Source organism: Neodiprion pinetum, chromosome 5, assembly GCF_021155775.2.
Source record: "Neodiprion pinetum isolate iyNeoPine1 chromosome 5, iyNeoPine1.2, whole genome shotgun sequence".
NCBI lineage: Eukaryota > Metazoa > Arthropoda > Insecta > Hymenoptera > Diprionidae > Neodiprion > Neodiprion pinetum.
This window is the reverse complement of record NC_060236.1, coordinates 23740589-23758936: the sequence shown is the minus strand read 5'-3', so window position 1 is coordinate 23758936 and position 18348 is coordinate 23740589. Positions and strand designations below refer to the sequence as shown.

The 18348-nt window shown below is 38.5% G+C and overlaps 2 protein-coding genes across 2 annotated transcripts; both read right to left on the bottom strand.

Moving 5' to 3' along the window:
* Positions 1-2502: 2502 nt before the first annotated feature.
* LOC124219820 (vascular endothelial growth factor receptor 1-like) lies at positions 2503-9390 on the bottom strand. Its single transcript, XM_069136512.1, has 10 exons — positions 9366-9390; positions 9009-9308; positions 7952-8082; positions 7728-7878; positions 7137-7361; positions 6892-7048; positions 4259-4505; positions 3824-4155; positions 3631-3736; positions 2503-3456 (listed from the first exon to the last, which is right to left on the bottom strand). Exons 1-10 carry the CDS (start codon positions 9388-9390, stop codon positions 3340-3342), a joined length of 1791 nt encoding a protein of 596 aa, XP_068992613.1. The 3' UTR covers positions 2503-3339.
* Positions 9391-10189: 799 nt separating this feature from the next.
* Positions 10190-16646, bottom strand: LOC124218535 (tyrosine-protein phosphatase 69D-like). The gene is made up of 5 exons (XM_046625073.2): positions 16574-16646; positions 14938-15555; positions 14530-14826; positions 14011-14310; positions 10190-10308 (listed from the first exon to the last, which is right to left on the bottom strand). Exons 1-5 carry the CDS (start codon positions 16644-16646, stop codon positions 10190-10192), a joined length of 1407 nt encoding a protein of 468 aa, XP_046481029.1.
* Positions 16647-18348: the final 1702 nt, after the last annotated feature.

The following is an 18348-nucleotide window of genomic DNA, read 5'->3' as shown; positions in this document are numbered from 1 at the left end:
ATCACCAGCTTTGATGTCACTGCAACTTGCGCGAGACGTTCCATGGTTCATCACCAAGTGTCATTGAGTTGGAATCTATCGCTAGCTGGAATTGTATCAGTATTTATCCAAAAGCTTATTCACAAGTATAATTACCCAACGAATTGATAATCTCGGGAGAGAAATATAACATCAATAATGATACAGCGATACATTTGAGTACGTGTCACAACAGTTACAAGCGATTGCTACTCGTAATAGGACAATCGGTCTCCAATTCTTTTTTTTTCGAGGGAATTTCATTTCAGAAATGCATACGTTTCTTATAAAATTCATAACTTCTGCAGTATTTGATATTTTGAAACAATGTTGACGGTAACTTGGAACGAAAGTTTGACACTTTGTATGTAAAAATATGGCATCATAGGTAGCTTTGAAAAGTATAATTATTTGGATTGGTGAAAGTAGGGCGTTTTCATACGAGCCATTTTTGCAAGCATATAACTTTTTGAATCATCTGCCTTGCATTGTTCCTGGTGGCATTACAAATAGGTATGGTGACGCTGTTTGAAGAAAATGTTATAGTCCGTAATGAAGAAAAATTTAACGACGCGGCAGCGTCAAAGGATGGTTTTCTAGAGAAGTGAGTTGGTGGTGATTCAATTAAAACTGATTGATTGCGCATCAAGCAGGCAAAGTAGGACTTTTTACGTCGATCGTGAGTCTGCGGTACAAAAAATACACGTCATAGAGTGAGCCGAAGAACAATATGTAATGTGATATACATTTGATGTTATTATGAGTATACTGAATATCAATTGCTATCGTTACGTGAACAGAGAATGTATCTCGCACCTGTCTGATCGTTAAATAATACCAATATCTGCACATTCCAATAGATTTTCAAACACCCATACGTTTGCTCTTCCTTTGCTAATTTAAAAAAGAAACGAAGAGCGTACATCGTTTCATCAAACAAATCCAAAATATCGAAAATATTATATGACGATGATTCCAAAATCGATTAAATAACTTTACACAATTGTTACTACGCAATTCACGCTTGGTGTTTTGTATCAAATCTTTCATACAGAGAAAGCTTGCGAAAGGTGATAAAGAAAAATGTTGTTGCATGTCGCGAGCTACGGTATGTCGATCATTTCGCGTCCGCGTGTTACAAATACGTCAAATGAGGCAAACCGCGGCTACGAAAGGAAGACCTCTTATCGAAGTTCGCACGGGCAAATGAATGTCAACAGAGTTGTGGTGTTATTGTTTTCGCGCTATCGTATGGTAATGTATGCGCGTTTATTTTGCACACTGATTGTGAGAGCGATAACAGCTGCCCTGATATTAGCGAATTGATTGAATAATATGATTGATATTTCAAAAGCAAGAATCACATTATGTATCAATTGGATGAACGGTCTGCAATAAGTAACGACAAAAAAGCAATTGCTTCTGATACAATAGTACGTGAGTGAATAAATAATAGAACACGGGCCCCATACATGGGAAAGTTCATGCCAATATAATATCTTATATCTCTGGAGTCGTTAACATTTTTCACGAGTGAATCGATATTTTTGTTGTTTTATTATCCATTTATGGCCCTTTCAACCGATTTCCGATACTTTTTGAAACAATAGCCAATTCTCCTCATTTCGAGAACTTTCATGAATTTAAAAATATCACTCAGATGATAGAACACGCAATGCTTGATGAATCGAGGATGCCTTCTGCAATATACTTATGGTGTTACTCTACGATTGTGATCGGAATCATGTGCAGATTGATGGAGATTTTTTTTCATAGCATTCATGGATCCAAAGAGTACCTGATTGAGCGCAATTATTTTCGACTCATCGAATCGGTGGATATCTCAAATCGACCATAAAGATGCGGGTGATAAATTTGTCATTCGTTCGTTGTACCTTGACTTACACCGTATCTCAATAGACACGTAAGTCGAAAAAGTTGTTTTTCATCACGTGAGTAGAGTTAGAACCTCGCATAAATATTTCGAAGAGACAGAAAACGTATGACAAAACAATCCTAACTTTCAGCGATTGTCGAATCGTAATCGTGCGCCCAGAATGTCCGGATCCCAACAAGAGAAGCACCGAAGATAGCGAGCAGCAGTTTCGGCAAGCGAAAAAATCGCGAACCTCGTGACTCCGAGTTCGCGGACGTATGAGAATTACCGCTTAAGAATGTTGAATATTCATATCGTTTATTCAAAGAAACGAACACGCGTGAAAATTGAACTGGTACGCTGGCCGGCGTACGGTAGAAATATTAAGTATAGACTCTGATTATAGAATGTCAACGACAACCACCTTCGGTAACGTAATCGGACTTTTTTTAGACTCTGGAAAAACGAAAATAATTTTTTTTAAATCAAAATATTTCTAATTTCAAAATCTATAACGTTATTTGCATCTAATCGTAAAACTCGTGATTAATAATACTGGTATGCAAAAAAAATGAAACAACTATTGGTTCTGACTTTTATTATTACGTGTAATTATGATGATTATTGATGCTCTTGAATCGGAATATACTAATACAAAATATTTACCACGCGTACTTGTCTAATGTTTTTTTTTTTTTTTTTTCAACGCAATATGTGCCTACTAATTGTAATCAAACACTAATGATAGCAACGATATTTATGGAAAGAAGTTGAAGAGTTGAATAGTTTAAACATTAAAATCGTCAGACAATCTATTCACTAGTATAATTCTAGATATTTTGTTGTTTTCTTTCTTTCGTACTGCGCGACATGAAGGTACAACGAGAACTGCGCAGGCGCGTGCATTGGTGTGAAAACAACGTTGGGCGGTATCTTTTTTTCTCTTTCTGTCAGTTCGAACTGGTTTTGTATGTACAGATAGTATTCGAATAGATTCCCGTATTGTAAATGTGAAAACAAAACACAACAAATTCTGAATTTTGAACAATAACAAATAAAATCATCCCGTGTAAAATATACTTCACAGCAAAAAATGAGAAACAGATACATATATTTGGCACGTTAAAGCATTTATATCTATTATAGAATTTTTTCTTTTTTTCGAAGGAGGATTTCGTTGCAGACTGGTGTAATTTCCCCTCGTTAGTAACCCAGTAAACCGAAACGTATCGAATGGAATTAAGTATATCTAAAAACGAAATTAACTGGAATTGGAGCGAATTAAAAACATTTATGTGCCAATTTTTTTGAATTTGTATCAGTTTGCACGAATTCGTGTCAATTCCGTTTTTGTCGTACTTAAATCGATTTGGTTTACTGGGGAAGTGATCGTGAAGTGTATCTGATCACGAAATGCTAAGACGTTCACGACGCCATTGTTACGTTCAAAGTCGGGTATCTTCACACACAGCAGGTTCATCGCCGTGAATCACGGTTTCCCTCTCACGTTTCCAGGCATCAGCGTACATCTCAGTGTAAGGATTGCCCAAGTCAAGATAATACTGAAACGTGTTTCCACAATGAGTTGATGAAGACTGATCACGGTGAATGTGAGGTAGATTTTTTGAGCTATCAATGCAGCTGTAAATCGTGTCTCACAAACCTAACACGATCACGCGTAAATTTGTATACAACAGGGTACAAGAGATACTAAGTTCAAAAAACATCTCGCTTACCGATTTCACGTGCTCGTCTATCATCTCAGCAACTTTCCAGGCGAGAGATTCGAACGAAGGTCGTTCCGATGGTTCCTCCTTCCAGCAGCTTGACATTAAATCGTATCTAAAAAGAGAACGAAACGGAAGTAACAAATTTCACAGAATCGACACAAAACCACATGACGGTGTGAAATCACCGCTCGACACTCACAAACTCTGAGGCGCGTACTCCGGTCGCTCCATACGATAACCGTCGATCAGAGTTTGGCACATATCGTGCGGCCTTATCCCGTGATACGGAGAATTGCCAAGTGAGAAGAGTTCCCACAAGACGACTCCGTAGGACCAAACATCCGATTTCGTTGAAAATACTCGATCTCTGAGAGACTCGATAGCCATCCACTTCACCGGAAGGGGACCACCCTCGTTGTTCTTAAAGTTCTCTTCGTCACGGAGAGACTTCGACAGGCCAAAGTCGCATATTTTTACAACATTATTATCCGAGAGGAGGATGTTTCTGGCCGCCAAGTCCCCGTGCAATATCTGATACAAAACTCATAAATGACTTACATCATTGGCAAAAGTTGCACGAAATGTAATATTTCATAAGCAATGCAATAAATCCTTATTGCAAATTTTCACCGACCTTCTTTGCACTGAGATACTGCATGCCACGTGAAATTTGCCAAGCCCAACACACCAAGTCTCGCGTGCGTATCGGATCTGTATCGATTCCGGTGTAATCGCCCGGGTATCTCAATCTCAGCTTTGGTTTCTCCGATTCCGTGTCAGTTACGACGCCGTCTGCTGTCACACCTACGCAGCTAGAATCACTGCCATCACTGGATTCGCCTACCTCTAGATTTTCATTGCACCGTGACCCTGATCCTTCACTGTAGGGAAAACAAGAAAATAATACGAAGGTTGAAAGCAAGGACCTCGTCATTTGCTATTGCTTTGTACGTGAACTCACCGATGCGGTGTCACACGAGTAACTTGGCCAGTGAAGTTCGATTACCGTTTTCGGGAAATGTATCACAATTCTACTATCAAATTGTCTACTATCAAACCTATCAAAATTTGATAGATAAGCATCATCGACATTCGAAAAGAATGTTCTGAACGTGTCATTGCGTGCTATTTGCAGTGCCCTCCAGTGGACAAAATTTGATATTTAACTCACCAAATAATCCGAAGTGAGAATACTTTCGCGAAAAATGTTGTTCTGTGCGTAAAGAAGCTACCTGCGAAAGTTTGCCACCGTATCGTTGCCGTGGCGGATGTTTGAACACTTGAGTTTTCAAATTACAATTTTTTACCAAGAACTCTCTGGTTTCTACTCTTGTAGAAAAATATATCGATAGAAACAAGAAACACGAGGTACTATATTATTACGTAAAAAGCTTGATGACATTCTTTGGTATCCCCGGAAACCCGGCACTGCAGAAAAGTACTTTCTTAATAATTGACGACGCCGGACAACCGGATCAAAAAGAATTCTGGAGTTGAATATGAGAACTTATTAATGAACCTGAAATCGACGGTAAGGATTCGTCTTTTATATTATTTATCGATGTACGAAGTAACGTGTTATGAAACTTCCCACCTTGTTTACATAAATTGATATAACTTGACGAATGTCCAAGAGGAAAATTTTGCGAATGATGGATCTTGATTTCAAAACAATACCCTCAAAGTCTATGTGGTGACAAATGATAATTGAATTAATTTGAAAAAAAAATTGATTTATGGAAAATTTTAATTTTCAGGAAAATTGATTCTCTCTTCTCAATATCCAATTGGAAGTGACGGTGCATTTCTTTCGGACCACTGATCGAGATTCCAATTGTATGAATCTTAAAACTTGCACTGTCTCCTTTCAAACGGCGTTATTGGGTTTACGATAAGACATCGACGAACAGATTTTCGTAACACATTTTGACATTTTTAGGGTAACTTTTCGGAAGTAGAATCCATGCATTGCAACATTTTTCTGTTGAAAATCCTTCAAGTTACATCAATTTATAAGGAACCGACGAAAAGTTTGACAATACTTTACTTCATACAAATATCGATAAACAATATGGAAAACGGGTTATTACTGGCTATATCAGTTTTCTGAGTAACTTATTCGCATACAACATTCTTCTTGATATTTTCGATTCAGCGACATAGAAGTAAAGTAACAGCAAATTGGGACTTAATACTTACTTTTCAGTACTTCACTGCAGAGCCGGGTTTTCGACCATTCGTTAGGAAAATTGTAGCGCCTACAGTTTTCACGATGTGGAAAAATGTGGGAGGGCTTATTTATGTGAAAGTACGTCGTCTTGCTGCTTTGTTTTGTTACTTTTTCTTTGAGAATAGGATGAAAGAGTTATTGGTCATCTGTGTGTTCAAAATGAAAAGGGACTAAATTCCCCGAACTCGCATTCATAGTTGAGGTCAGGTCGATTTTGAGAATTCTCATTTTAGTTTATTGCCAAGAGAATTATTTTTCATTTGTATTTTCCGATAATTAAGTATAATTTTCTTTGAGGGGAGGCCGACTCCAGTTAATTTTTTTGTTTAGTTATAAACCTTTCTGTGGTAAAACCAAAAATTTATGTCGTCATTACTGGCAATTAATATAAATATTTTTCAACAGTAAAGTATTATTGTATTTTTTGGGGCCTTCTTCCGACGAGCCCTTTCACGCCCACGTACCCGACCTTATTGTTCCTGCCTTTGTTTTCGCGATTTTCGTACAATTTATTCCAATTTCACGGCTCGTTGGGGAAAAAGTATTGTTTGCATCACGAGCGTAACGATTTTCACCATCGTACGATCTCGCTGGCACTCGGGGTGTGAAACCGTGGCTTACTCTCTTTATACGAAAAGTACCATTTCGTGAAAGTTCACTCATTTGAAATTTTTGGTGGGTAAGGCCTATTTGTCGGTTAGATTTCTTCCACTTTTCAGCACTAGTGGTGAATTGTTACGAACCTCTGCGATCGGCTCACACTCTGTCCACGTGATTCAAATAACTATGGTGAATAGTTATGAAACTATGGTAATCAAAAGATCATTCAATTTCCACGCTCACTTGCAATCAGCAGAAGTAACGAAATCTTCACGATGAAAAATAGTTCGCTGGACTAGCAGATTGTAGCGTTAACATATTTTAGAACTGTTTTAACATTAACGCATAAATTTTCTGGTCAAGCAAATAAATTACTTTCGTGCTGCACAGTGTCAAATATTCGTTTCCCTAGTTTTGGATCTATTGATATAATTTACCTCTGATCGTTGGGTTCGATCACATCTCCAACTTGGTTTTGATCACGGATCTCTCCAGTATCGGCATCCAATTGATTCACAAAGCGACGTCGATGACGCAACAAGTAGTCGTGTAGATTTCCGAAACGACAGAATTCTACGATAACGAACAGCTGGCCTGTCCGCATATTCATCAAAACATGATTTATATTACTGTAACGTCAGCCCAGCGCGTGACATCATCTATATCATTTGACAACGCTCACCGTATTCTAGATTTTTCGTGCAGGCACCGAGAAGACTGACGAGGTTCAAATGTTCACCGAGGTAGCAGAGGATCCTGAGTTCTCTAAGAAGGGCTGTCATGCAGTCTAGACTGGCTGTCGCTCGGACCGTCTTTACAGCGACTGTCGTCACAACTTCCCGACTGCGAATGGTCTTCGCCTGTCCTTTTCTCACCACTCCGAATGCCCCGCTTCCCAGTATTTCACCTGAAGAACAAAGTGAATTCACAATCAATCGCCCCTCAATATCAACGTATAGAAAGGCAATATGTGTGTCGATATCGACATTCCATACTAATTCCAATGACGGTATATCTAAGCGAGGGTCGTGTTTGTGAAATCCAGTTAAACGTCGTTCAGTTTTCGACGTTCTCAAACTCTGTGATTGCCACATGGTTTTGATAATTTTCAGTTTGCAGTTCGTACCTCACGAAATAGTTTCAAGTATTCACACCCGAAACTTGGATGTTTCATGAAGTAGAATGATTTCGACAGACTGGCGGAAAGTCTTGGAATAGGGGAATTGATTTACACAATAAAGTTGCATTTGCAAGGGTGAAAAATTTCCGATACCCAGTGTGAGCAGACTTCGAGGGAACTCGTATTTCTTCAAGTACGGCAGTAACTCAGCCTGATCACTCACAGCCACATCTGGATTCAAAGTCACTGAATTTCCGTTATTGAAGTAGTCGAGTCTCGCCTTGATCAATTTCCGTTTTATACTCTGGAAAGAAGTATTTCACATGTCAGCTGAGAATACCGTTGTTGTTCTCGTCGGAGCTGATTTTTTCTGGTACCTGTTTCCGAAGTTTCCAGGCAGCCAATATGCTCATGACGATAATTAGTATCAGTGCCGAGGCAATAAGCCATATTCCAACTTGAATCATGTTCCAGTCATTTTGAGTAGTTTTGAGCAACTCTGGAACACCTACGGTCATTCGATATTTGCTACAATTATTGGTCGTATAAAACGGCGAACGAAGGCGTCAAACTAACAGGTGGTACGTTGTTTTGAGGATGATAAGCATGTATTTTTAGCGATGAAATATATGACTAACTTCGAAATTCTGATATTACTACAGGGAGACGTGGATAAATATGTTTTACCGTTCCGTTTTTCTGTTTCCAGAGGAGAAAAGAAGTTATTGTAATCACCCTGGAAATTGAAAGCTGAGATCTCTCTATAGACCTCGACCTGCGTGTGTGTGTGTGTGTGTGTGTGTACAATTAAAACCATTTGTATTTTTGCTTAGGTCAGTTCAGTACTTTTCGATTTATTGAAACGGAAAAAAAATGTGAAATTGAAATAAAAATTACGATATCATGAGAATGGATCAACGGATTCGAATGAAAATTGGTATAACCAGGTTTTTTGGATCGTTGATCACGAATATGAAGTCAAATTTCCAAAATTTAAAATTGGCATATTCAGTATGCTGAAATTGAGTAAAAAATTTTTAGATCTTCAAGAAAATTAGTACAATAAGATTTTTCAGGTCGCTGATCACGAGAGACGATGAGATGATCATTATTGGTACGACTATTATTATTTGAGGTTGTAACGAGTTTGAAGATGCAGTTTTACAGAATGGCTCATGGTCTGCCCAAACCTACTTGTGCACAGTTCAACAATTCAGTTTCAAGTTTCATGCAAGCATCGTGGGTCACCGCTTGAGGATATCTAAGTACTGGAAAGCTACAATGAAAGCTTAAGAATATCTGAAACCGCCATTTAAGGCAAAGTTTCGTGAATGACACGTTGTACTCTGACTTCCAATTCTTCCGCACGCGTCAAGAATGTGGGAAATTAAATAAATGACAGCATAAATCTGTGAGAAATTCTAATTCTCGTACCTGGCATTCGAGCTTTGATCGGAACACTCGGATCACCACAATTCATTCTGTACTTCCCACAGGCTGCCACCTGAATTTGAAACTCAACGTCCTGCCTCAGTTTTACAAATGTGTAAACGTTTGTGGTTCCATTTAGAAATATTGAATTATCCGCATAATACCGAGCAGACAATATTGCATGGTAGTAATGAATGGTTGGACCCTTGTACGAATCTTCGGGTGCGTTCCACTTGATAGTTATTGAATCGCCCGTCGATTCGTTCACAAAGACATTTGGGGTGAACGTTGGGTTCACATTATCTTAAAGAATCATTGAAAAGAGTTCCAGTTGTTATATTTTCTATGATTAGGTTGTACATATATAATTCTGAAGACGTAACATTTCTGCACCATGTAGTTTTAAATATGGCAACTGAATTCAGAAACTTCTGTCGATGTGTTCGATGGAATTTTCTATGGCAACACGTGAAAATCTAAATTTCATTGAAACAAGCTGATCGAAATAGTTCACACACCTGCCAACTCCGTAGTTACACCAGTCACAGTGGTGCTTGGGTACTTATTTCGACATTCGTCAATTGAACAAGCTTCTACTCGGATATTATAGGTATTATACACATATAGTTCATGAAAAACGTGACTCAGCACCGATTCTTTTTCTACCCGCTGCCTATCAGCCATCCATTCATCTTGAATCCAAGCCTTGTAGAGGCTGATATAACCTTCTAGTTCCGGTGGAGGCGCAGTCCATTCAATCGCTATCGAAGACTCAGTTACCTTGACAACCGTAATGACTGGAACGTATTCGATATCTGCACAGAAAATAAAGTCTTTCACTATATTATCCATTATGAATAGGCTCTGTTAAAGACAATGGTTTCAAACTGTCTAAATATGCCACAATCAGATTGAATTGAGTGTACCTCGTTCTAACGTCGTAGCCCACTTAAATTGATCCACCGCGCCATCCTTGTAAAACATCGTCTTTTTTATTATGTAGTTAGTCTCTTCTTGTAATCCATGAATAACGTGATAACTAGGAATCTCGTTGAACGAATATGACGTTGCGTATTGCCATTGAGTCGTACCATTCGCTAAATACTCGATAACGCAGTGACTTGATGAATCGCTGGGATAAAGAAAATATAGTGGATCAGCTATAAAATTGGGTCGACCCATCTTCAGGTAGATGCGATCTTTTCCAACAGCTTGGACATTTTGGTTGGATTTCTCTCCGTTGAAGGTCCATAAGCGGTAGTATGCACTCTCAGTTGGTTGCTTACTATCACCTGCATCCCCACTGCATTTGTAATGCATTCCGTTGAATTTTGATGTCACGTTTGCTATTTCAAGCGTCATCACTACGTATGTTTCGTTGATATGTGAAATATTCGAAAAATTCCTCTCGCTCCATTCGACTTGTTTCCTATCACATTGTATCCACTTAAAATTCGTCAACGAAGATCCCGTTATGTCACAGTAAAGTGTAGCTGTTTTGTTCTCTTCCACATAAACGTCACGGTCCAGGATCTTTGATGCAGCTGAATGAAATATTAGACTCATTTTATTCCAAGCACGCTCTACCTTAATGTTAATTTACATCAGGCTTACGTGTACAATACACATAATATTTTCATTCTATTAGAGGTGATTATGTAGTATAGAAAATTGCGCATTGTGACGTGCATGTCCGGAAGTCCGGATAAACCTCTTAAACTGAACCGGGATTTGAACCCGGGACCTTTCGTTGAGCTACCCAGGCTGCTGCCTAAACACCCGCTCGGACCGCCACCCGACTAGCTCGAAGAATGCTGACTCGGAGCATACTCGTATACGAGTATACAATCATTGCTTCATACGCACTCTACCAGCGAATTTCATCCATTTTTTCTTCACGTCAAAATCGCGTAAATCTACTCTGCGGTACCACGGAAAGACCTTCGCAGGTAAAAATGCCTTCTGTAAATATCGTGATACCATTCTGTGGATCACTAGGAGGATGGTTCTTACGTTGATTATGTCGATATTTTTTCGCACTTATCCCCCCAAAAGTACTCGACATACATGGAAAAAAATCGCGCCAAGTTCCCGAGTTCTTCCGACAACTCCAACATGCCCTGTCAAGCAGTCGAATTTTTACCTGGAAAAATGTATGCTTTTTCAAAGTTTTTTAAGAAAACTGTTGATTCAAAGCACTTGACTCATTCGATAAAATAATAAGTTTCCAAACATCTCGGTCAAGTCAGTCATGAAAAAAAACTTATTTCAAATTTCTCAGTTCTCTTCTTTTTTCTGAAAAACCAATTGAGATTGAGGTCGAATACTTTCAGAATCTTGGGATTCCAATAGTACCTACTTGTCCATGAAATGTTATTAAGATATTCGATGAAGACATTTTTACCCTGTTCATCCCACGTATGGCCTTGACTCACAATGAGAGGAAGGTCAATTCAGAATGTTATTTCCTCCAAAGTATCAATAAAACAAACTCATCAGCTCCGCGGTTGAGTTACCGAAACGATACTTGATGGGAATTCAATTCGGCCGTGTTCCGACTCACCTGGATTGGTCTCCAAAATGGCGAAAAATAATGAAAGTCGCATCAAGATCAGGGCCAAATCGCTGCGTTCCATGGTTGTCGTTCACACTTCAAACCGTATCCCTGACTTATTGACGAACCATTCTTGTTCAATATGGAACTTCGTTCACGATTAATTGTCTTCTACATTGCAATAATTTGTACAAATCGTACCATTCTTACAGTTTCTAGTTTGTACCACACGTTTTTCTTCATAAAATGCGCTTACTCTCATCGATGATGAAAACGGCTTCCGAAATCCTGTCAGTGACTGACGAACCTCGGTCACAGCGCAGCGTGCACTGACCAAACTGAATTGTAATAATCGAGAAAGGAAATGAAACCGCAAACCATTTTCGAACCACATTTACGAATAACAGAAAAGTACTCAGTTCTTGTGGTTGTAAGATCGGTATCGTAAAATGTTCCCTGTACGAACGAGTAAAGAAACTATTACAGTTACAATATCGTGATATGAATGCTCTCAGTGCATGACATGATAATATTCCTAAATTGTAGCATTGCAATAATTTCAGCATTTCCAAAGAATTAAACCTGTCGTCCAATACAACATTTTGTGATAATGGCAATAGTTTATTCCATGCCGATGTTATATGAATTTATTGTAATCCTGCAACTGATATGCTGTACGTTTTCTTACTTAGATTACTCGATACATCACCAGCTTTGATGTCACTGCAACTTGCGCGAGACGTTCCATGGTTCATCACCAAGTGTCATTGAGTTGGAATCTATCGCTAGCTGGAATTGTATCAGTATTTATCCAAAAGCTTATTCACAAGTATAATTACCCGACGAATTGATAATCTCGGGACAGAATTATAACATCAGTAATGATACAGCGATACATTTGAGTACGTGTCACAACAGTTACAAGCGATTGCTACTCGTAATAGGACAATCGGTCTCCAATTCTTTTCTTTTCGAGGGAATTTCATTTCAGAAATGCATACGTTTCTTATAAAATTCATAACTTCTGCACTATTTGATATTTTGAAACCATGTTGACGGTAACTTGAAACGAAAGTTTGACACTTTGTATGTAAAAATATGGCATCATAGGTAGCTTTGAAAAGTATAATTATTTGGATTGATGAAAGTAGGGCGTTTTCATACGAGCCATTTTTGCAAGCATATAACTTTTTGAATCATCTGCCTTGCATTGTTCCTGGTGGCATTACAAATAGGTATGGTGACGCTGTTTGAAGAAAATGTTATAGTCCGTAATGAAGAAAAATTTAACGACGCGGCAGCGTCAAAGGATGGTTTTCTAGAGAAGTGAGTTGGTGGTGATTCATTTAAAACTGATTGATTGCGCATCAAGCAGGCAAAGTAGGACTTTTTACGTCGAGCGTGAGTCTGCGGTACAGAAAATACACGTCATATAGTGAGCCGAAGAATAATATGTAATGTGATATACATTTGATGTTATTATGAGTATACTGAAGATCAACTGCTATCGTTACGTGAACAGAGAATGTATCTCGCACCTGTCTGATCGTTAAATAATTCCAATATCTGCACATTTCAATAGATTTTCAAACACCCATACGTTTGCTCTTCCTTTGCTAATTTAAAAAAGAAACGAAGAGCGTACATCGTTTCATCAAACAAATCCAAAATATCGAAAATATTATACGACGATGATTGCAAAATCGATTAAATAACTTTACACAATTGTTACTACGCAATTCACGCTTGGTGTTTTGTATCAAATCTTTCATACAGAGAAAGCTTGCGAAAGGTGATAAAGAAAAATGTTTTTGCATGTCGCGAGCTACGGTATGTCGATCATTTCGCGTCCGTGTGTTACAAATACGTCAAATGAGGCAAACCGCGGCTACGGAAGGAAGACCTCTTATCGAAGTTCTCACGGGAAAATGAATGTCGACAGAGTTGTGGTGTTATTGTTTTCGCGCTATCGTATCGTAATGTATGCGCGTTTATTTTGCACACTGATTGTGAGAATTGGCTTATTCGGTATGCTGAAATTGAATAAAAAATTTTCAGATCTTCAAGAAAATTGGTACAATAAGATTTTCCAGGTCGCTGATCACGAGAGACGATGAGATGATCATTATTGGTACGACTATTATTATTTGAGGTTGTAACGAGTTTGAAGATGCAGTTCTACAGAATGACTCATGGTCTGCCCAAACCTACTTGTGCACAGTTCAACACTTCAGTTTTAAGTTTCATGCAAGCATCGTGGATCACCGCTTGAGGATACGTAAGTACTGGAAAGCTACAATGAAAGCTTAAGAATATCTGAAACCGCCATCTAAGTCAAAGCTTCGTGAATCACACGTTGTACTCTGACTTCCAATTCTTCCGCACGCGTCAAGAATGTGGGAAATCAAATAAATGACAGCATAAATCTGTAAGAAATTCCAATTCTCGTACCTGGCATTCGAACTTCGATCGGAACACTCGGATCACCACAATTCATTCTGTACTTCCCACAGGCTGCCACCTGAATTTGAAACTCAACGTCCTGCCTCAGTTTCACAAATGTGTAAAAGGTTGTGGTTCTATTTAGAAATACTGAATTATCCGCATAATACGGAGTAGACAATATTGGATGGTAGTAATGAATGGCTGGACCCTCGTACGAATCTCCGGGTGCGTTCCACTTGATAGTTATTGAATCGTTCGTCGATTCGTTCACAGAGACATTTGGGGTGAACGCTGGGTTCACAACGTCTGAAGGAATCATTGAAAAGAGTTCCAGTTGTTATATTTTCTATGATTAGGTTGTACATATACATATAATTCTGAAGACGTAACATTTCTGCACCATGTAATTTTAAATATGGCAACTGAATTCAGAAACTTCTGTCGATATGTTCGATGGAATTTTCTATGGCAACACGTGAAAATCTAAATTTCATTAAAACAAGCTGATCAAAATAGTTCACACACCTGCAAACTCCGTAGTTACACCAGTCATAGTGGTGCTTGGGTACTTATTTCGACATTCGTCAATTGAACAAGCTTCTACTCGGATATTATAGGTACTATACACATGTAGTTCATGAAAAACGTGACTCAGCACCGATTCTTCTCCTACCCGCTGCCAACCAGCTATCAATCCATCTTGAATCCAAGCCTTGTAGAGGCTGATATAACCTTCCAGTTCCGGTGGAGGCGCAGTCCATTCAATCGCTATCGAAGACTCAGTTACCTTGAGAACCGTAATGACTGGAACGTATTCGATATCTGCACAGAAAGTAAAGTCTTTCACTATATTATCCATCATGGATAGGGTCTGTTAAAGACAATGGTTTCAAACTGTGTAAATATGCCACAATCAGATTGAATTAAGTGTACCTCGTTCTAACGTCGTAGCCCGCTTAAATTCATCCAACGCTTCATTCCCGTTAGAAATCGTGTCTTTTATCATGTAGGTAGTCTCTTCTTGTAATCCATGGATAACGTGATAACTAGGAATCTCTTTCCACGAATATGATGTTGCGTATTGCCATTGAGTCGTACCATTCGCTAAATACTCGATAACGCAGTGAATTGATGAATCGCCGGTATAAAGAAAATATAGTGAATCAGCTATAAAATTGACTTGACTGATCTTCAGGTAGATGCGATCTTTTCCAACAGCTCGGACATTTTGGTTGGATTTCTCTTCGTTGAAGGTCCATAAGCGGTATTCTGCACTCTCAGTTCGTCGCTTGCTATCACCTGCATCCCCACTGCATTTGTATCTCATTCCGATGTATCCTGATGTCACGTTTGCTATTTCAAGCGTCATCACGACGTATGTTTCGTTCATATGTGAAATAGTCGAAAAATTCCTCTTGCTCCAATTGAATTGTTTGTCGTCATATTGTATCCACTCAAAATTCGTCAACGAAGATCCCTCTATGTCACAGTAAAGTGTTGCTGGTTTGTTCTCTTCCAGACAAACGTCATGGTACACGAACTTCGATGCAGCTAAATTAAATATTAGACTCATTTTATTCCAAGCACGCTCTACCTTAATGTTGATTCACATCAGACTTACGTATACAATACACATAATATTTTCATTCTATTCGAGGTGATTATGTAGTAAAGAAAATTGCGCATTGTGACGTGCATGTCGGGAAGTCCGGATAAAATGTTCAACCTCTTAAACTGAACCGGGATTTGAACCCGGGACCTTTCGTTGAGCTACCCAGGCTGCTGCCTAAACACCCGCTCGGACCGCGACCTGACTAGCTCGAAGAATGCTGACTCGGAGCATACTCGTATACGAGTATACAATCATTGCTTCGTACGCACTCTATCAGCGAATTTCATCAATTTTTTCTTAATGTCAAAATCGTGTAAATATACTCTGCGGTACCACGGAAGGACTGTCGCAGGTAAAAGCCATACGGGGTAAAAATGTCTTTTGTAAATATCGTGGTGCCATTCTGTGGATCAGTAGGAGGATGGTTCTTATGTTGGTTATGTCGATATTTTTTCGCACTTATCCCCCCAAAAGTACTCGATTTACATGGAAAAAAATCTGGCCAAGTTCCCGAGTTCTTCCGATAACTCCAACATGCTCTGTCAAGCAGTCGAATTTTTACCAGGAAAAATGTATGCTTTTTCAAAGTTTTTTAAGAAAACTGTTGATTCAAAGCACTTGACTCCTTCGATAAAATAATAAATCAAGTCAATCATGAAGAAAAACTTATTTTAAATTTCTCAGTTCTCTTCTTTTTTCTGAAAAACCAATTGAGATTGAGGTCGAATACTTTCAGAATCTTGGGGTTCCAATAGTACCTACTTGTCCATGAAATGTTATTAAGATATTCGAAGAAGACATTTTTACCCTGTTTATCCCTATAGACTCACAATCAGGGAAAAGTCAATTCTGAATATTTTTCTTTCTTAGTACCAATAAAGTACATTCATCCGTTTCTCGGTCGTGTTACCAAAGCGATACTTGATTGGAATTCAATTCGGCCATGTTACGACTCACCTGGATTGGTCTCCAAAATAGCGAAAAATAATAAAAGTCGCATCAAGATCAGGGCCAAATCGCTGCGTTTCATGATGCTCGTTTACACCTTGAACCGTATCCCTGACTTATCGATAAACTATTTCTTCTTCGATATGAAACTTTCTTTGGGATCAGTTGTCCTTTCAATTACTCTGTACAATCCTCTCGGACGAGAGTTTGCAGTACACTTTTTCCTTTATAAAATGCGCGTACTTTGATCGGTTATCAGAGCGACCCACGCAATTTTGCTAGTGACCGAACTTCGGTCACAGTACAGCGGGCACTGATTTGCACTTACCGTGAGAATGATTGAAACCGCACATTATCGCCGAAACTAAATATAGAAAAGATAAAAATATGTTTTTGTGGCTTACAAGATCGGTATCCTAAAATGTTTCCTGTACAAACAAGTACAACAAATATCAAAGTAACAATATCGTGATCGGAATGCATGAGCTGAAAATATTTCGAAATTGGAATATTGCAAAAATTGGAGGATTCCCAAAGAATTCAATCGTGTCATTCGGTACAAAATTTTGTGAGAATGGCAATATTTCGTTTCATGATGCTGTTATATGAGTCTGTTGTAATATTACAATTAATATGTTGTACGTATTCTTACTTCGTTTGCCCGATACATCACCAACTTTGATGTAACTGCAACTTGCGCGAGACAGTACATTCAACAATGGAACAGTTCTTTTTCGAGGTATTGGATTGTCGTGATCGTCGGACAAGTCCTTTTGTGATACTCAGATTGTCTGCTACTATACCTATCGAACTGGCCAGTAACATCACTTCAACAATGCTTTACCAATTCATTTGAAATTTCACTGTAGCTTGAAAATTACGTCATCTAACGAAGCGCGTAGGGATTTTGTGATATATCAAGACCATTTTTTATACAACAGTTATTCACGTAATCTTTCGTTGAAATAAAAAACTTCATTTCGGTCGTTCGCTATTTTGACAAAAACTATGTATTTCAATATCGCTACCTACTCTCTGAGTTAATCCCATGTAGAATTGAAAGATCGTTGTTTGCTTACACTGGGTCAAAAATTTGAGGAGAATGTGTTCCGGCGGTGTGAGACTACACTGAAAGAGAGGTGATTTTGTTGAAAACAATGTTGAAAAAAAATAAATTGTCAACCATCTTTAAATATATACGTTAAAGGCCTTAGAACGGATTTTGTATTGCATTTACTTATATTGTAACAAAGAAATCTCAAAATTAATCTTGTTTTTCTCCTTAACCGTCGTACCTTCGTGTGATAAAGATTAAATTTAAATGCTACTGCGTTTGGTGGGAGAAATTATTGATAAGGCAACCGGATGGCAAACTTACGGAAATGGCTAGATGTAAGTCCTTTAATAAAATAAACTTTCTCAGAGGTCCGATGGCTGCGAACTTTTATATTTGCTTTCTCCAAAAATGTGTCTATTGATCTTGGGCACGCCGATCGACGCGTGTGCCGTGGTTAATTTATCTTCTTCTAAAAAGACCTGCCAAGTACAATTGACTAAGAAATTTTTAACTAGTCCCTAATTATACACATTTTGTGTTGATATGTCATTTTTCCAAAAAAGTTGTGTACACATGTAGATATTGATTCCGAGACGGCTGGTTTTTCGATCGAGTCGATTACGTTGGTAACGCAGATTCAGCGTGCAATTCCATTGTCGGCCATTCGCTACGGGCTGAATCCGAGTTACCAACGTAATCGACTCGGCTGAAAAACTAGCCGTCTCTG